Raw genomic sequence first — 20676 nt, 5'->3', positions numbered from 1 at the left:
TGACATTCGTTTCCTCTTAGCACACAGAGATGTTCCACTGTTCTCTGGCTTCTGTCACCACATTTCCTCTGTAGGATGATCTTGCTTGTAATTCAGAGTCTTCTGAACTTTGTCTTTGGTGGTCTGCAGTTTCACTTCGAAACTGTCTTGATTTCATTTTGTGTTTTTACACTTGCTGTGCTTTCTGTGTCTGCACGTGCATGTCTTCCACCAGATCTGGAAGATTCTCGGCCACTGTGTTCAAACACTGTGTCCAAACACTGTGTCCAAACACTGTGTCCAGAGTTTTGACAGTGAGCCCAGGCTCCCATTCAGAGCACACACTCTGGACCGACTCTCTGGACGGAACCACAGGCTCGGTCACCACTCCCTTGCTATGCGGGTGTGAAGGCCAGGCAGGAGGGATTGCTGACTGCAGCAGGGCAGTGCTAAAGGGTCAGAGGTGGCCCGGGAGATGGGTGGGGAGTCTCTGCAGTCAGCTTGGGAGGACCTGGGATGGGCGGCCAAGGAGGAAGCAGTGACTGCATGTGACTGTGTGACCTAGGCAGCAGAGGGAGACATGGAGACCCTACAAAGCTTTGGGCCTCCAAAAGTAGAGGAAAGGGGTGAAGGAGGTCGCTGTGATGGCTCAGGCCTGCCCAATGGGGGGATCCAGAGGCCAGACTTCAGGCACAGTCCATCCTGGAGGGTTGAACGCAGAGTTGGAGGCTAAACATCTCCCAGTTCTCAGTTGCTGAAAGATGGGAAGTGGCAGTTTCTCCCACTGTAGGCCTGGAAGCCTTGGTCCACCCCAGGTCCTTCCTGAGCACACATCAAGGGTTCAGACCCGCCTCTTCCCCAACGGCAGCAGTTCGTAGATCAGCGAGGGGTTTGGCAGCAGATTGTGGAAGTTGGTCTCACTGGGCGGAGGCGAGGAACCCTCGGAACATTTCCCTCTATACCAGGCTCGTCATGACCTGCCTGTGCTGGGTACCTTCTGCTGTTCTAGGCACTCTGCCCAAGGCCTTCCCTCCATGTTCCAGAACCTTCTGCAATACAGACACCTCCCCATGGAGCCTGGTGCATCCAGGCTTCCTTTTCTAATTAAGGCCAGGCGGAGTCACAGGTGCCTGACCCATGTGGGCTGTGGTCAAGGCATATGGACCTGCATGGTCAGCATTGTGGTCCTCAGTCCGTCTGTACTCATTGAGCATGTGGCGCTGGGGACACTGACACAGGCCAGCAGGGTACTCAGCAGAATAGATTTCCCTTGTGTGTGTCCTAATGAGTTCACGGGATCACAGAAGCAGCCGTGCTATATGCTTAGAAGTGATGACTCCTGAATTATTCAGGGATGTCAAGACTGTCTAGGTTCTGCTTCATTTTTCCGGTTCTCTTCCCTTCATCCTCCTGCACCACGAAGAGCTTTTTATTCCTGCACAAGAAGAGAGATTGATGCATCTGACCTAAACTCCTACCCAGGTGCTGCAGGATCAGCACTGAGGAGGTGAAAGTTCGTATTTGTTTCCCCCTCTGTGTTAGAAATAAATCAGCTCTCATTTCTTTGGTGCATTATGAAGCCAGAATTTGTCACCTGAGGTTGATAATTCCATTTTGGTTCCTGTCTGTCTGTGCCACGTCAACCCTCACCTGGGCTGCTATGCATACAGGAAGTTTTGTGGGTCGAGAAGGCCCCAGGCCAAGGCTGGGGGGCAAGGCAGGTGGGCTGCAGTTGGGTCTTTCCCTCCTGCTTCATGCTGAGGGACAGGGGCAGTGGGGATGGGGTAACTCTCGGAGGTGGCCTTGGCTAGGAGGTGGTTGCTCCATCCAGGGGTTTTGTTTGTGCTCCAGAGACTTGGAGGTGACTTGAGATTGGGTCTCGATACTGAGGGGGTCATGCGTGTGTGGCCCCAGTGCGGTCCTCCAGGACTCACACTGGCTCTGACGAGGTCATGGCTAGTGGAGAACCCAGGTGGGCTGCCGACTTCTCTTTCTCAAATTTGTGCCTCTGTTCCAAGCAGTTTCCACACCTGCCTTTTAAAGAAGACAGTCCTTGGACGTTCAGCCCCGTATGTATGTTTGCAGAACCCAAGTCTGTCCAGTAAAAGGGATTCAGCTGAAAGTCCAAACAACACTTACTGACCAGTGATCACAGAAGGGGGCACAGCTGGTCCTTCGGTTTCTTTTTTATATCCTGAGAGTATAATTCCTTATTATAGTGTTTCGAACTCAGACTTCTTGGCTTCTGGTTAGAGTACAAAATGGAATTTTCAAAATCTGAGCATGATCAATGATGTTTTTATCCTTTACTCTTGTGTAAATCTAAAGTTGATTTTGCTAGAATAAGTTGATAATTTGATAATTATTCTAGCAAATAATAAGGGAGAAGGAGAATTCTTCACAGGTCTGCATCAGGAGGGCTGCCCGCTCTCTGGGGCACTGGAGTCTGCGGGGCTGGAAATTGGCTCTGGCACTTGATGGACACGGCCTTTGGGCCTTCTTTCAGGGGAGCTTCTGCCTCGCTGCACCGTGCCGTGGGGTCGCTGGAAGGCTGTGTTCCCGGAGGACCACACACTCCTTCTTGGTGCTGCCCTGCATGAACAAGATTAGGGCTTGGTGTCTGGACGGGCTGCTGGATGTCACAGCTTGGAGCTGGCTGGTGACTGGTGTTTGCAGGCTCAGTTGGGTGTGGCGTGCCCTTGCCTTGCTCTTGGCCACGTTCTTGGCCTTCAGTGTGCTCCTCCAACTGGAAATGGTGGACGTGAAGCCCTACGCTCGTCTTGGACTCACTCCCAGGCATCCCAACCACCAGGCCTTATCTTGCTATCTTGCCTGTTAATCACCCTGGGTGTTGAAAAGCATCTTTTGGGCCCACTTTTTGGGAAACAAATATCAGGCATGCATGAGGCCAGATGGGTACAGCCCCACTGAGGGGACCACGCAGCTACCTCTCCTGGACGTGGATTCCCCGTGCTGCATGCCCCCATGATGGGTGGCTCCGGGTGCCAGAGTGTGTCCTGGTCCTGTGGTGAAGACTAGGCCACACACCCAGTACCAGCCGCGTGCCAGCTCTCATGTGTGCTTGCAGTGCCCTTCAGGAAGTAGCATCCTGTTGTTACCCCTATTGCCAGAGGCCAGGGCACCTTCTCCAGGGTCACCAGGACTGACTCCCAGCCCAGGTCCGTGCTCTGACCAGGGCCCCAGTTCACCTGTCTCTGTGTGCTTTCTTTGTCTTTTCCTCATGTCTTAATTCCACCCTGTGGAACTTTGCAGAGACCAGGTCACTTACCTGCATTCCTGTGAGATGATATAAAAGCAGCTCCTGGATGTAGGTGCCTCTCTTTAGACTTGGAAGTAATTGTCTGATGTCTGGGGTTGGAGACTGCAGAACTCGCTGCCACAAATAGTCCCCGTCTCAGGCTGATGTCTTGTGCGCTGGTTGTCAGGGATGTGCATGGGGAGAGAGTGTGCACAGAGAGCCCTTTCTGCAGCCCCACCCCTCGCTCCCCTCGGGATGTCCTCTGGTCCAGGAGACACTCCAGAACAGCCCAGCAGGGACGCCTGCAGGAGTGCTCAGGTCCCAGAGGACCCTCCCCAGCGCAGGGCTTACCCTCTCCGGGGGCAGGTGCTTGGCTCCATGCTGCACATTCCTGCCTTATTATGCATATGGTCTACTTAGACTTTTCTGCCAGGAAGAAAACATTTTGAAAATTTGTAGTTTGGGGAGGTGGCACAAGTTGGATAGAGGTGAAAGCTGACATAGGTTTAAAAAAAAAAAAAAAAAAGACCATGGAGTAAAACACACACCTGGCGTTAATTGTAGCTTTGTATTTTTAGCAGCGGAAATCATATTTCAGGGATTTTCTGTTGTTTCCATCTCTGTGCTTGGCGGGCTGGGCTGGCAGCACTTCCCTGTTTGCGTCTGTGTTCCTGCTGCTGCTGCTGCTGCTGCTGCTGCTGCTGCTGCTGCTGCTGCTGCTGGGTGGTAGCATCAGGCCTGGCCCTGCCTTTGGGGCTGTTGTCTCAGCCTTGAGCAGCCTTGTGGGACAGATCCTGGGTTGCTACCCCGGCCCCAGGGTCTTTGCAGGAAAAAGAGTTTATTCACGAAGAGCCTTGGACTGCAGGACTTTCCAGCAACAGTAATTACAGGGGAGGCCCAGTCTTTGGTCAAATCCCTAGCCACGGGGAGGGGGCCAAGGGGTCAGACAGGACCACTGGTGGTAGGACATGCTCTCTAGTGTTTACACAAAGCATCCATAGCGTGCTCTGAGAGAAATAGAATGTAATGGTTTGGAAGAACATCAACACTGGAGTGAGGGTTCTTAGACTTCGGGGGTGCCTGTATCCCCACAGCACTCCTGAGGCCCACATGGGCCCACCCTGCCACAGTATAGGGCCTGGGCCCTGCAGTGTTCCTCAGTGCTGGCGTTGCCACCCCAGAGTGACCAGCAAGCCCCGGCTCTCCCTCCTGTGCCCCCTCCTGCCCCAGGGTTACCCACAGGACCATCCTCCTCCCACTGCCCGTGGAGCCCAGGATGCTGGCATTCCTGGTCTGGGTTTGCTATTGATAAGCAAGTTACTTAAACTTGTCCTTCAGCATCCCCACCTGTCAAATGCATTGACATTGTGATCTCTTAATACCCAATGGAGTGGTTATGTATACTAAATGAGTTTAAATATATATGGTCATAGGCTAGAGTCAGCCCACGGGCCCATGCTGATGACATGGTGAAGAAGACACGGGAGGAGGAGGTTTGCCCACCTTGGACATCCTCCCCTGCCTCTAGCTTGGAGCACACACCCTCCTCTAAGCATATTTCTCACTGATTTTGAGAGTGTCAGCTCCCTTCTTGTCTAGAAGGCAGAAGCTTAGGGTAATTAATCCAAGACTTAAAAGTATGTGCTGCGGTGGCTATTTTGATTTCTAGAACTGTGCACAGAAAACACAATTCAGTGCAGTGTTAACATAAGCTGGTTTCTTTGGTGTTGCGTATCTACATCTCATGAGGCAAAGAGAGATGATGTGCAAATGTGCACCTGCATGTGAAGCTGAGGTGCACCGCATGTGTGGTGTACACTCCCAGCCGAGCATTTTTAAATCTTTACATTAAAAAGCACTTGTGACTTCCCTACCTCATCTCTCCTTTACACATACACACATGATGTTAAATAGAATAATTGTCATTCAGTTAAGAACACCTTTGGAGATGATGATATTGCATATAAATCAGTATTTTGAAGGGAACTTGATTATTACTGTTCAATCCCTTTGAATGGTAGTTTTAATAAGTCATGTACTCCGAAATTCCAAGGCAGGATGGCAGATTGAATACACGCCTCTAATTCCACTCACTCCAGAAATTCACAAAACTCCAGTGAAGATATACATATCATAAGTCCCAGCCCAGTAACGATGCTCACCCTGTCACTCAGACTTTGGTCTCTGACTGCTGTTTCCCACTGAAGGGACCCACACCGGGTCAGGAAGTGTGGCCGAGGAAGGCCCGGAACATCCTGTATAGCAGAACAGAAGCTGCTGACAGAGGCCACTAGCAGGGTTTAAGAAGGACTGAGGCTCCCACTGGTCAGGGACGGGGCGCTGAGCATTTGCTCGGACAGGAGCTGCAGTGGACTTGGTCCGCCGGGGTATTGAAGAGGCAGAGCTCTCCTGATTGCTCATACTGTGAGGGTGCTGGGGAACCAACTCGTTTGTTCCCCAACACTGGCAAAGAATGGAAGAGTGCCAAGCATTTGCCCTGCCTTTCTCATAAGCACTGTTGGTGAGAGCAGCAGGTTACTTGATTTTGGATCCTTTCTCATTGTAGAGATAGTCCAGCTAACAAATGGGAGGAGGTAATGGACCTAGAAGAGCTGTTTTTATAGCCCCAGTGAAAGAATCTAGACAGTGAATCTGACTGCTAATGTCACCAAAAAAAAAAAAAGCCGTCCAGATAGCAGGAGCTCATTTTAGGTCTTTTTGGGAAATCAGAGCTGTCTCTGACCAGGCCTCCGGATCAGACTCCCAGTTTATAGAAAAATAGGGGACAGGGAGCCTTGCTAATAATGTACACCTCAGGGTATTGTCAGCAGAATATAGACAGTGGCAGACCGCACAGGACAGATGGTCCAGCTGACAAATTGGGGGGATGAGACAGGAGCAAGGGATTTAAAAGACTTTATCAGCTAATTGCAATGTATGGACCTTATTTGGATCTTGATTTGGACAAAGTATTAAAAACATTTGTGAGACCATCTGAAAAAATGGGAATACTTTCTGGCTGTTTGGTAACATTACGGAATTGTTCATTTATTTGGTATGTTGATGGTATTTGATTATATTTTTTAAAGAGATTGTTTGGAGGTGTGTATGTACAGAGCGTTTGTGGATGCAGTGCCGTGATGGCTGGGGTCTGCTTCAGCGTAATCTAGAAGCAGGGATGTGGGTGGGTGTGTAGAGGCCGTGAGACCAGCCTGAGCTGCTAACTGTTGGATCTGGGAGTCCACTTTACTATTTCTCTGCTTTTGTGTATTTTCGAAATTTTCCAAACAAGACAAAAATGTATAAGCTAGAGAAAGGTCCTGAGCCCACAGATGTGGGAGGACGAAGGAGGGGAGCACCGGCAGCAGTGTGGAAGCTGGAAAGCCGGTGAGTAAGTCACAGCTGATTTGGCAGACCAGAAAACGCCACATCCTGAGCCAGCCATGGGGACAACTGAAAAGCCACCGGATTGACACCGCACATCCTCAGAGCAGCCCCCTTTCCTCAGGGAGTGATGTTCAAGACAAGTGGGCCCAGCAGGAGCGTGGTAAGCCTCTCCCATGTGCTGCCGATAGACTGTTTGTTCTCTGGATACTGTGATGCGGAGGACCTCTGCCTGAGGACACAAGCAGTTTGAGGGTGCGGGTGCCGAGTGCGGAGACCCTCATGCGCACTCTGAAGGTTCAGCCTTTGCCCCTAGGCCTGAGACAGGAAGGCATCTCCCTGGGGAAATAAGGCCAGCATAAGAGGAAGCTTCTGTGTGTGCAAAGCCCACTGGTTTCCTGACCAATGCCAGCCCCACTTACCCTGCAGTGACACTCAAGCAGAGAGTCCCACTCTGCCAACAGCTTCCAGGCAGGGTTCTGTGCCTCCACTCTTACTCCAGGACATGTAGCCAGGCACCTGAGGAATGGCTGTGACACTGCAATAAACAGCCAACAAGCAGAACTTGGGGGAGACAGAGACTCTTAAAGAAAAGTTCTAGTAAGCTATTGCTGCTATCATCAGAGATTAGAGGAGATACTCTGCCCAGGAAATAAGAACAGGATGGCATAAAAAAGAATATTCATGGGCCACTGTCCTCTGAATATAGCTATTTGATTTGTCAATTAAAAAAAATAGCAGAAATTATGAAAAATTTGATGAAAAGCTTAGAATATACTTTTAACAGATTCTCACATAAATTTGAGCATAAGATAAATAAAAGGAAACTAAGAGAGAATGGAAAAGAAACTTAGAGTATTATCCCAGGAGAAGATGAAACCTGCCAGAAGGAAAAAACAGAAAAAAAGGAAATCATCAATGAGATAATTCAAGGAAATGTTCCACGACTGGAGGACGTGAGCTGCCATGTTGAAAGGACCAACCAAGTGCCCCAACAGCAGGTAGAAAAAATCTTCATCACACCATATACCTTTGAAATTTCAGGACACTGGGGACAAGGAGAAGATCTTACAGACACCCGAAGAGAAATCAAGTCACTCACAAAGGACCCAGAATCAGAATGGCTTCACATTTCAGTGCCAGTGTTGGGAGCAGGAGGGCAACAGAGCTGTGCCTTTACAGCTCTGAAGCTCAAGTTCTGAACGCAGCAAAGCAGCCATGTGCCAGGGGACGCAGAAGTTACCTCGGGCCTGCTTTTCCAGACACAGTTCGAGCCTGAGTTCCTGCAGGCTGAGAGAATAACCCAAGGTGAGTGGGATAAAGGAAGTGGAGGGCTGGGCTAGGACGGAGACAGCGGGAACCAGGCAGCTGTGCAGGAGGCTGGGGACCACCTGGCCGTGTGGAGCAGCGCAGCTCTGAGGCAGGCATGTGCAGGGTGGCCTCACCAAGCTGCTGGCTGCTGCTGTCTTAACCCAGGACACGGTGCCCGGGTGAGCCTGCCCCGGACCCTGCTCTGTACCTGCCCTGTCTAGACCACATGGTCTCTGCTCTCCTCACCTTGCCCTGCTGCCTGGATCCCTGGCAACACTCATTTCCCCAGAGGGGTCTCTCTGTGCCCCCTGGGAACTGGAGGTGTGGGCTTCATGGAGGCAGAAGTGGGAGTGCAGGGCTGCCCGCTCCCCGGACCACTTCTTCTGGGCATTCAGCTCTGGCCCTCGTGACTGCCCCACCAGATGCCACAGTCGGGGTAGCCCTTGTCTCCTGGGGTCACTCATGACTTCTCCCTAGAAGGAACTCTTGTCAGCTGTCCCAGAAGCTGAAGCCAGACTTAGACTTGAGACTGCCCTGCCCTGGGAACCTCCGCTGCCCTCCTATTCTATTGTGTTTGTGCTTGTGGCCCTCAGTCTTGCAGAACTAAGGAGTGCGTCTTTAGGGCTTCGTATGTAGAACCATGAAGAAAGGCAAGACGAAGCTCAGCAGAGGCAGATGTCATTCACCTGGGGGCAGGAGGTGCCCAAGGTTTGTGGGGGACCAGAGAGCGGCGTCCTGGGTCTCCGCTGAGCCATGGATGCCCCGGTGCTCCTTACATTGCTGTTCTTGTACTAACATGTATGTTTTTCAGCACGGATGACGGGTTTCGCAGTAAAAGGTGGAAAGATTTCGATGTGTTAAGCATTTCCAGTGCGCTCCCTCCTCCTCTTTCCCCCACCCCCACATGCAGGCAAAATGTCAGTGTCGGAGGAAGTCATGGTTACATAGTTGAAATATCTATTACTTTTCCTTCAGTTTGAATGAGTCATTCTTTAGTTGAAGAGACCCTAAACTTTGGCCGTGCTTTCTGATGAATAGCGCTGCTCTTTATTCCACTTCTACGCGATGGCATGAGATGGTGTCATGAAAAGAGAACCCAATTCGTGTAATGGAAAATTAGCATCCTTTATGATCATTTATTGTAAAAAAAAAGTAAGAGAAAGAGACCAACAGATTTTTCCGTTTGCGACTGAGCCCGTTCACAGCGCAGACTCGCCATTCCTCACTGGAACTCTGAATGTCGTCTTTGTGCCTCTACTGACGTCATGACTCTGATTGTATTAATATGTTTCTCAAGGCACAACCTATAAAAGCAATTCTCTACTCCACTGTAGAATACTCATGAGAATACAGGCTTTTTTTGTTTGGATGCCGCATTCTTCAAATAGAGAAGGTTTTATTGTTTTCTTCAGGGCGCGCTGGGTCAAAAGCACTAGCAGCTTCTGTTGGGAACTCGTGGCATTTCAAATGGTTTTTGATACAGAAATAGTACAGGTCATGTTTGACGCACCCGTCAGCTCTGTGAATGAATGAACAGGGATTGTGGGATCCTCTCCACAGCTGCCACTTGGGCAGGGCCTGGGGACAGCTTGGGCCTTGACCCCTGGCCACCTGGCTTCCCCGTGTTGTCGTTGGGAACAGGGAGGCAGCCCTTCTCAGGAGCCCTTGGGCGCATCTCCTCGCCTGCAAGACTCGGATGCTTGTTTCATGTCCAACTGTAAATGCGGCATTGTTTTTAGAGGTGCCCCCGACGGCAGCGAAGGTTATGGGTTGTCACTTATAGGTGATTTTGTCTTGGCTTTTCTTTAGCAGAGAGTTACATTTTGTGTGGCACCTCAGGAGGATAAATCAAGGCAGTGCTTCCATCTCTCCTAACACTCAGTAAGCACGGAAGAAACACTTCCTTGAGAGCAATGAAGTCGTTCTGCTGAAGACAGAGCTGTGCACCCAGCTCACCCAGCTCTACCCACTGGCGTCTTTCTCTGCGGCACAGTGTCCCACCGGCGCCTTCCTTCGTCTGGTGCAGAATGTCCTATCGGTGCCTTCCCTATCTGGGGCACAGCATCCCACCTGTGCCTTCCCTGTCTGGGGTGCAGTACAGGGGAGTGCAGGCTCCCTGTGGGCAGGTGTTTGTCTGGGTCCTCCTCCCATCTCAGCAGGCTCTTCCACTGGAGCCCTGGCTCCTTGCTGTCCGTGTGGGAAGATTAACGGGACAAGCCGCATTTCTTGTCAGCACTACCAGTGGCAGGCACACACCAGCTACGCATAGCCGCTCACTCCCTTCCTCTGGGGAGATCATCTGGGTGTGCAGGATGCTGGCTGGGCCGCTCACTGTGCACGGTCATGTGTGGCAGGATTGAAGAGAAGACCTGGACAGAGCTATGACCATTCAAATTGATGGCACACACACACAGAAGTTCAGATGTGTGCCCCTGGGTGCAGGAAGCATCGACCCTGCCCACGCACAAGGGAAGCAGCCAGAGGCAGGTCCCAAGCAGTGCACGTCATGTATGACCATGCTGAGTCTCTTTTGGTCCAGTTTACAGATGCCTTTTTAAGGTGAATGTTGGCCTCATTTGGATGCTTTGGACCAAAGCTGAATTTGTTTCCTTATACGATGCTCTGTGATTGCAGACTCAGAAGAATCTGAGAAAAGTTTGGATAACAAAGATTAACCTCGGCTGCTGCACCATCCCCACACATTACTGAGAAGAAGCCAACTCAGCGGCCCCATCCTGACTGGCCGCCAGAGCTACCGCTTCCCCACCCACCCTGCACAGCCCTCAGTGTGGCCGAGGCCTGCCCCCCTCCATGCTGTCACCCCCCGCTGCTTCCTGCAGTGGTGCTCCAGGGTTGACAGATGCAGGGTAGCTCTCTGAGCTGGGCACCCGAGTTCCTCCTCAACCTCTGCATCCCCATGACCTTCCATCTACACCTGGATCTTTGGATCCCTGCTGAGGTGGCTACTTCTGGCTCAGTGAGGTGCAACCTCTGGGGACCCTACCCCAGGGCCTGCCATCAGCTCTGCCGCTCAGCCAGGCCCCCTGCAGGCTGCACAGGGACTTGCCCGCACAGCACCTGGCACAGAGCTGGAGCCATACATATTCCATCAGTAAGTGAATGCATGCGTGGAAGTGTTGAGCCCATCCTGTTTTTGAAGTTAATAAAAGGGATCCCATAAAGGTAGTTTTATGTTCAGTTTTTAAAGAGATTAAGTACTAGACATTTTTTATGGTACCCCTTCCCTCCAATCTGAAAAATTAGAATGGGGACATGATATGCTAAAACCAGCAGCAGGTCCATCTTCCTGTACCTAGCATGACCTTGTTACTGTGTGAGGTCTTAGGTCATTTTGGCACATCTTACAAGCAGTGGTTGCACCTGACCTCTGCCTGCCATCAGGACAAATGAGGTGATACATGAGAAGTAATACCACTTACAAAAGGAAACACAGGACAATTATTCCATTAATTCTCTGTGCTTATTTATTTAACCTAAAATATCACTGCTTAACCAGACAAGAAGAACATGAGAGAGGCATCATAAGCCAGTCTAACCTATGAATATGGACTCCAGCATTCTAAATAAAAGGGTAACAAACTAAGTTCATCAATGAATGTATATGTGTATAACTGAAAAAACAAAGTTAGGTTTATCCCTAGAAAGCAGAGGTAGACTCACATGGTGGTATATTAAGTAACTAAGCACATTAACAGATCAAATGAGAATGACTTTCTGATCACATCAGTGGATCCAGAAAAGGGAACTGGTAAAGCCTGACAGTCATCCACAATAACATGTGTATATATTTAAGAAAGCATTTAGCACTGTCATAGGTGTGAAAACAGGCTAATATGATCCTCACCTCCTTGAGAAGGAAACACACGAACTGAGTCTCCTTTAAGAGGTCAAGCCCCTTTTTCTTTTCTCTAAATTTGTGGACTTAGTGCTCCTCCCTGTCCTCTATAGCATTTTGCTCTTTAAGAGAGTCTGAAGCAAATGTCAGAAAATAGTGTTTTATGACATTGTTTATACAGCTTTTTAATTTTTCTATATTTTATAATAAAAACGATCAAAAAAAGGAAAGAAATGAAATGAGTGTAAGATCCAGGAGGTGGGGAAGATCACTGCTCCCTAGTCTTGCTCATCGAATGCATAACCGAGCAGGGCCATTGCCCAATGCACCACATGCCAGATGTGGACACTGGCTTCTACAGCAGAGAAAAAGGCTTGTGTGCAAGGCTGCCAAGCAAGACAGGAGCAATAAATCTCAAATTCGCCTTCCTGACTGCTGGAGAGGAGGGGTGTTTATGGAAGTGGTTAAGGGTGGTGTGAGGCATAGGGGATCATGGTTGGTGAAAGGGTTTGAGGAAGTTCTTCAGCTCTGCATGCTTCGTAGGTTGCATGTTCAAAAAACTCCAGCATTAGCATGATCTGGAGGTGGGGTTTTCAGCCCTTCTGATGTCAGAAGGTCACGCATTGGACATTTGCACAGTCTCAGCAGAGAGGTCTGTGGACTCAACCAGTTTAGCCCGGTTTATGCTGGGCCAAGATGACTCCAACAGTCCTGCAAAACACCTTAGTCACACAACGTGAGACTTCTTAAAAGGAAGATAAGGAGAAACAGAGTGAGAGGTTAATTATGGAAATTTACTGGTAGAATGAGCAATTTAAACAGGGAATAAACTTTAACTGAAAAGTCATGGGTTACAAACACACAGTTAAGTTGCATAGATTCTTCTCACATAGCATCAAATGAAAGGCTTTTAATATGTCAAGCCTAATACCCAATTGAAAAGTACACACATTTAAAAAGTTGGGCCTTGCCCTTCACAGATTTGGTGGAAGAAACAGAGGAGACACCATCAGCTGGTATTTGTCCAGTGCTTGTTAGTGCTGTAAAAAAGGGAGATTCTGATTTTTTTTTTTTTAAAGCTAAGGTAGCCAGTGATGTTCTGTGGAATATGAACGAATATTGAGAATTTTCCAGTAGCTTTCACGGAAGCTATTTCTGGGACAGTCTCTTTGCACTGTCCAAGGAAGTGGCCCAACCTGGTTGCTGTGGCCCGGGACCCAGGTGTCCCTTGGGTTCAAGCCCCACCCAGTCCTAGGGGAGCCCCAGGTGGGACAGCAGAGCCAGGTTAGAGGCCAGAGTTGGGCTGCGGCCACCTGGGGATGGGGAGGATGGTGATTTCAGTTGGTGAACCCGAAAGCCCCTTTGTTCGGGCATCACTGCATCCTGGGCACAGTCCTGGACTCTGCCCACGTGAGCCATGCTCTGCAGGCATGATGACATTTTCATCAAGGACACGAAGTTCAGGGAGCTCAGGTGACCGTCCTAGTTCCCAGTGGCTGAGCAGCAGCCCCGAGCTAGAACTGAGAGCTTCTGCCAGAGCCCAGCCCCCTCCACACTACTGCTTCCACCCCTGCCTTGTCAGGAGAAGGCCTAGTGCTGGGACCAGCAGTTTGGGGACTGAGGCCAGCTTGGGACCTCCTGCCTGGACGCTGACCACAGAAAGCCTCTGTACCAAGGAGAAGTTGCCAGTTATGGGCCTTTTAACCAAATCTGTGGGCTTTGGGACTGTGGAGTGAAGTTTGCTAGGAGCTGAATTAAGGCCAGGGCTTGGTCATAGGCTACACCTTGTCTGGGGCTGGAAAACCTTGTGGGCTGGGGGTCAGGTCCCAGCACACAGTGGGCCATTCTCAGGGAGGCACTTGGACAAGATCTAGCACATGAGGTGCTGACCCAAGGGGTGAGGAGTGGTCCTCTCAGCAACCCTGGTTTGTTGGTTTTGGGCTCCCTTCTGAGCCTTGAGCCCCTCCTGGAGGGCCAGGCCCCTACCTCCCTCCCCTGGCCCCAGGTCTGATTCGTGTTGGTCAATGAAGAAACGAGACCAGAGCAGGTGCAGGGGAGCTTTCAGAAGGGATGAGCCTGGGGGGCAGTGGCTAGCCCTGAGTGATCTCATCAGCAGAGCTGCGGGATTGACAAGTGCCATTGTCATACCCTTGGGCCATGTCATAGTGAGCGGCTGCATGCACTGACATACTTTTCAAAATACAGACCGTCAAGACGGAGGACGTGCCTCAGGTTATTTTATGATATTCATAACTTAAACTTAATCTTTTTTTCTGCGTTATTTTTCTCACTTTTGGTATTGACATGTAAGGATGAAGATTGATTTAACTTCTGTTCCTAATCAAAGTCATTCATAGCCTTTTTTCAGTAGTACGTTATTAGCACAAAGTAGAAAATCTGCTTCTTTGCAAAGTGCAGACACAGGCCCTGGTGAGCGTGCCGTGCCTAGTGCCCCAGCGTGTTCCCTGGCTGTGCCCGGTAAACATGTTTTCCGAGAGGACGTGCGCTTCACCATGGAGACTGCTCTCAGGCTGGGCGCCTGTGTGGACCACTTCTGTGGCACACACTGTTCTTGCGGTTTGTGCGCGCATCAACTCTTCAATGGCTTCACTAAAAGAGAAAGGGGAGAAGAAAAGAGCAGACTGGGTTGCCATCTAAGTACTGCTCTTAGCCCTTTGTTCGGCTAACTAGAGCCTTTTTCTTTATTTTTTCTTTCATTTACTTTTAAAGATGATGTCAGAAGGGCTTTCAGGCCTGTAAAGGGTCCTTTGCAGAGTGGGGCCTCCCCTTTTGAAGGGCAGGGGTAGAGGGACGAGGGTTTGAACAGGTATGTATCCAAGTCTGACCTTCCCCTGGGTTTTGTGTTTTTTGTACTGAGGAGTGGAGCCCCCAGAGGCCTCTTAGTCCTGCATTCTGAGCCTGTTGGGCAAGAGGGGGGGAAGAGACATTGGAACGTCACATGTCCTTCAGCACGCTGGCCCCCCTTGATAGTTACCTGCAGACCATCAAGAGGGAGGACAGGGGCTTTGGGGCCAGGGATGGCAGTGACTGGCAGTGACCAGCTCTCTGTGCTGTGCTCTCCCCACAGTGGATGTGGCCACGGCACTGCCTCTCCAAGTGGCCCCCTCGGCAGTACCCATGGACCTCCGCCTGGACCACCAATTCCCACTGCCTGTGGCGGAGCCCACCCTGCGGGAGCAGCAGCTACAACAGGAGCTCCTGGCCCTCAAGCAGAAGCAGCAGATCCAGCGGCAGATCCTCATTGCTGAGTTCCAGAGGCAGCATGAGCAGCTTTCCCGGCAGCACGAGGCCCAGCTGCATGAGCACATAAAGGTGGGTCACGAAGCTGCACTAGGGCCAGGGACCCGGAGCCCTAGAGCCCTGCATGACCCTTGTGACACCATCCCCCTGCTTCTCAGGATCGCCCTTGGTCCCCAGATGTGACATTAGGCTGTGTAGAAGAGCAGCCCTCAATGTAACGTTAATGCCACAGGACTGGGACCTGCATGTCCACAACAGGGCGTGCCTGAGTAGCTGTGGAGGATGCAGTGCACAGTGCCAAGCAGCACCGTAAAGTCCAGCTGTGGACGCATATTAAAGTAGTGAAAATGTTCACCACCTAGTTTCATCCACAAGTGTGTACATAAGCATAAAAATTATCGGCGGAAGAAGTACCAAAATATTAATGGTCATCTCTGGGTGGTCTACAAACCATTTTTATTTTTTTTCTTCTTGGGACTTTTCTATCTTAGTTTCTCCCATTGATCTTGTATAATTGGAAAGAAATATTTTTTTTTTTCTTACTTTAAATGGAGTAAGAAAAAACTAACCAAGGCCCTTTTTTTATGCTTACCCTCTAGAAATATTTAATCCCATCCCAGATTTTAAAATTAAATAAATTGGAAAGAAAAACCAATTAGGAATATGTAGCAAAGTTATATTCTACAGTTGGCAGGCCAGTTATTATGTCTGTGATTATAATATGCACTCACTGTATTTACAATCGTAAAGAGCGACACTGTCCAAAAGAAATATACATGGATATATTAAAATTATGTAGGTAATTTTAAGTTTTGTGGTAGCGACATAAAGCAAAAAACCCTAAAAAATCAGTTATCTATTGCTGTGTAACAAAATTACCCCAACACTTAGCAGCTTAAAGCAGTAAACACATATCATCTCTCAGTTTCTGTGGATCAGAGGTCCAGGAGCAGCTTGGCTGGTGCTTCTGACTTGATCAGGGCTGTGTTTCATCTGAAGCATTGTTGGACCAAGCCTGGAGGATCTGTGTCTCAGCTCACTCATGTGCTTCCAGCATGGCAGCTGGCATCACCAGTGGACCATCTGAGAGAGAGCTTGACCAGGATGGAAGCCACTGCATCCTTTGTAGCCTCGTCTTGGACATGGCACCACCACTACCTCTGCCTCATTCTGTTGGCCACACAGACCCTACCCTAGTGTGTCAGAGGAGAGACTTAGACGAGGGGACAAACTCCAGGACCAGGGACCGTTGGTAGCCATGAGAGCCTGGAACAAAAGAAAGAATTAAGTTTAATGTATGTTATTATATCATACATTTCCTAAATGTTATTTCAACATGTAATCAATATAAAAGCTACCGATGGGCTATTTTGCATTCTTTTGCTATACTAAGTCTCGGACAGTGCAGATGTAGAACATTAAAAGCCTGTGAACTTCTGTTACCTGGTGCTTGTGAGGAGCTCTGTCGCTGATGCCAGCACGGCCTGTGGGTAGTGGTCGCTCAGCCAAGGCTTGGTTTCCCGAGGCATCAGCCATGCCCGGGTGTTAGCCTGGTACTGTGCACGGTGCCCCTGGTGCTGCATCCTCCTTCTGCCCTTGACTACAGGACCCCGGTAGCCCTTCCTTGTATGTGTGGGACATGTTGTTCAGTGTATTTGACTGATGGTCACTGTAAAGAGAAGGATAAAGTGGTAGCAGTTCCATCTGCACACTGAGAACAGGTTGGTGGGAGGCTTCCCGGGGCTTGTTCACTGGCCCAGCCAGCTGCCTCCCAGAGCCTGGCTAGCCCTTGAGAAAGGGCCCAGTGGCAGCTCCAAGCCCCCTTCCGTGGGCGCCAAGCCATCATGGGAGTGCGTGTGCTGTAGAGGCGAGCCCATGGGCCCTGTTTACGGTCTCCCCAGGCCAGCAAGGCCAGGGGGCTGGGGAGCTATCTGGAGGCCTGGCCCATGGGGTCTGGTGGTTGCTTTTTCTTGTTGGTGTGGAGGGCTGTTGCTGCTGCTGCTTTCTGCCAAATCTCTGGCCTTGCAAGGTCAGTGCTTGCCGCACCAAGCAAATGATTTCCTGAGCTGCCAGAAGTCCAGGCTTCATGGCTTTTGCCTCCAAAATTCTGAGCAGCTTAGTGGCCATGTGCAGCAGATGTGCCATGTGTAGCAGATGTGCCATGTGTCAGCACAACCTTCATGGCCCTGTGCTCTGTAACAGTCCTCAGGGTAGTACCAGGAGGCGGAAAACATACAGAAGACCCTCGAGTCAGGACTGGTGCTGCCACCCCAGGGCAAGGCCAGGTCCTGCCTGCCTGCCCCCCTGCCTCTCCTGTCCCAGGTCTCAGGTCAGCACCTACAGGCCTAGCCATTGGACCATGCTCTTCACGCCCAGCTGGGTACCTGTGAGAGCTCACCCCTGGCCTGCAGTGCGGGACCCCCTGAAAGATGATCAAAGCCCCCAGGAATGTGGCTGCAGGGCCAGTCTTTGGGCTGGGGTCTCAAAAGCACAGAAAGAAGCTCAGGGTTGCATTTCTCTTTGCATTTTAATCATATATTTTTTCGTTAAAATGGAGACCATAAAAGCCATTTCAACTATGTAATTGTATCATTACATTAGTAGGCTTTTGTTGTGATGACTTAAACTCTCTTCATAAGCCATCGTATTGTCTGTGACATTTGGCAGTGATGTTTGCCAGACAGATTTCTTGAGCACAAAATTAATTAGTGACATTAAGTCATCAGTGAATTTGAATAGAGTTTTATAATTGAAAAGGGAATAGTTTTAAAATGTAACTTAAATTGTTAATTTTGGTAAATAAGATCTTTTATAAGGGTTTTAATACTCAGAATGACACATGTGCCTCCCACAGTCTGCATGCTCTTCATGGCTAGTTTAAACACCTCATTCCCCTCTCTGTCTTGGACAGTTCTCTTCTCCCTGGAAGTGGGTCCCAGGTGAGTGTGGAATCCAGCAGAGGGAGGGAGGGTATGGGGGCCAGTTGTGCTCCGTAAATTGTCAGCTGTTTCATCCACTGGGGCAGCATAGACAATGAAGACAGTGACCTAGTTTGACTCTTTGGGGATGTGTTGTGTTATTTTTTTTTTTTAAACAAAATATTAAAAATATCAAAGAAGTACATATTCCTAATGTTTCCAATTGAAAAGTAGTGTAAGATGAAGCACCGGCGCTAGAAACTGTCTCTCCCTGCTCTCCCCCTCAGTTCCCAGGCCCCAGATCTGTTCAGAGGCAGGCGCCCAGCCTCCTCCTTCTGTAAAGACTCTGTGGAGTGATCTCCCACTTCCAGAGGAAGATTTCGTCCCCTCAGCCCATCCCCGTGCACTGCCACTTCTGGCAGCCCTCCCTTTTGGCTAGAGAACTATTTGGTGTTTGGATTATTGTGACTGTGTGTGCACGTATTGCTTATAGCCGAGCACCGTGGCACACAGTGGTTGGATGTCCTCTCTTACACAGCTCGTGGTTTTTGCTGGCATGAACAGTTTCCTCCTGTCCCATTTGCTAAGTTTTCTATGCCCCAGATGCAAACCTAGTCCCCAAACCTGAGAGGCCTGTGGCTCTTCTCCCCATGGGCAAACTCCACGGATTGTAGGCATCATTTTCTACCTTGAGGTTCTCGTAACACAAGCATTTTTAAGTAAAATGATGCAATGACATAAACTTTATATTTCATAGTATCTGAAATATGAATCAATTACATCTTTACATAAGGATCAAAAGTTTATTCTTTTTATGCAAAAAGGAAAATAATTATAGCTTTCAGGCCCAGACAGTGTCTTTTCTGCTTGAGCAGCAGACAGCAGGCATTTCATAGGACTGCCAAGCTTCTTTCACGCAAGTGTCTCAGTTGGTTTTTGCTGCCTAACAAGCCACCCCGAACATAGGGCTTACAGCAGCAGTCCCTTAGTTTGTGGTGGGTTGTTTTAGAAGTTCTTAGAGTCTGAGCTCTTTCACATGCTCCTCTGACCAACTGTCGTTGCTTTTTTATAGTGGTAAATTGGTCAATTGTGGGAGAGAGTGACGCTGAGGACTGTCTACTCTGCCATGTTGATTCTCTCTCCCTATTTAGCTCTTTTAAAAAACTTTTTTTTTTTTTTTTGTCCTTTTCGTGACCGGCACTCAACCAGTGAGTGCACCGGCCATTCCCATATAGGATCCGAACCCGTGGCGGGAGCGTCGCCGCGCTCCCAGCGCCGCACTCTTCCGAGTGCGCCACGGGTTCGGCCCTTTTAAAAAACTTTCACTGTCCTTCTAGTGCTTTTCTAGGTGGGAGTAGGGGTAAGAGCCTGTGTTCGTCAGGCCCTGTTGGGCCTGCACTCTGCCTCCTGGTCAGCATTCCTAGCTTGCACAGCATCTCCATGAGCCTCCCTCCAGAGCCACAAGTGGTGAATCCACTTCACCAGAGGAACAGCCAGCTGGTAAGATGGCCAAAGTGTCATCTGGGAGGGGAGGACGGCCCCAGGACTCCCTAGTGTTGTGTATGGGAGAGGATCTGGGACGTGCCCACATTGGCATTCCAGACAGGGCCACTGTTCCAAGGAGTGTTCTTATCGTCATTAATGTCTTCCTGAATGCAGGCATCACTAATGTTAATTAATGATCACTGGAAATTACAAAGGAGAAAATGTTACTCCAGTGCTATTAGCTGGGAAAGCTGGTACAGTTTGAAATATATTTCTGTAATCTTATATAAATTGTGGGTGTGTGTCTCTGTCCATGTGTGTGTTGCCATAGATTTATAAAATTGGGATCATGTTCTGATATGTCTTTTTTACTTACTATATCGTTACTTACTGTACCATCCCATATACTTCAAAAATATGATTCTAATAGTTTTATTGTATTTTGTCTTATGGATGAACCATGATGAGTTTAAACAACCACTGATAGGAGAACATAAAGGTTATTTCCACTTTTTAATCTGTTTTTAGCTTTCTTGTGCATGAAATGTGTGCATTCATCTGGACAAAGCAGAAACGGTGTTGCTGACCCAAGACAAGCACGCTTATGGCTTTTGTTACCTGCAAGAGCTGTGCCAGTCCTGAGTGTGTCCGTCTCTCACACACCCCCCACCCCTTGCTTATTCTAGGGGCAAACAGCAGAGCCGATGTAACCCAGAGAGTAGACACTCACCAAGCCATCCTAGGGATGGCTGCCTGCTAGACGCTCCATGGGCACCACTTCACTGGCACCCACAGCATGGCCCTTGAGGGGGCAACGGTGGAGAGGCTGGTGCAGTGACCACCCCTCCCAGAGCCTTGAGGGGCGGAGCCAGGCCACACATGTGGTGGCCTGTCTCTTGTTGACTTGTAAGTGTCTGCAATACCTCCTGTTCCTGTCACAGGCCTTTCCATTCTGTCTCCCTTCGTGCCTTCATTTCTGCAGTGTCAATGTGGTTAACCGTATCTCCAGATGCTCCTTGGCTATTTGCATTTTTTATACGACTTGCCATTTTCTTTGCTGTTTTCTGTTGCAATTCTGGTCTTTTTCTTATTGATGTAGGAGTGCTCTCTATAAATAAAGGTTGTTACAGCTCGTCTCCAACTTAGGACGGTCCGACTTACTACATTTCGACTTTACAAAGGTGCGAAAGTGATGCACGCTCAGTAGAAACTGTACTCGAGCA

At 49.4% G+C, this 20676-nt stretch overlaps 1 protein-coding gene across 11 annotated transcripts in view; it reads left to right on the top strand.

Moving 5' to 3' along the window:
• The window catches only part of HDAC4 (histone deacetylase 4), a 308256-nt gene that overhangs the window by 160537 nt on the left and 127043 nt on the right, over positions 1-20676 (top strand). For all 11 annotated transcript variants that reach the window (XM_063099194.1, XM_063099201.1, XM_063099228.1 and 8 more), the window contains one exon: positions 14878-15122. In XM_063099194.1, coding sequence (XP_062955264.1) covers positions 14878-15122 — 245 coding nt within the window. The remainder of the gene's footprint in view (positions 1-14877; positions 15123-20676) is intronic.

This window comes from Cynocephalus volans, chromosome 1 (genome assembly GCF_027409185.1).
Source record: "Cynocephalus volans isolate mCynVol1 chromosome 1, mCynVol1.pri, whole genome shotgun sequence".
Lineage (NCBI taxonomy): Eukaryota > Metazoa > Chordata > Mammalia > Dermoptera > Cynocephalidae > Cynocephalus > Cynocephalus volans.
Note: the sequence above shows the minus strand (reverse complement) of the source record. Positions and strands in the feature narration are given on the sequence as shown.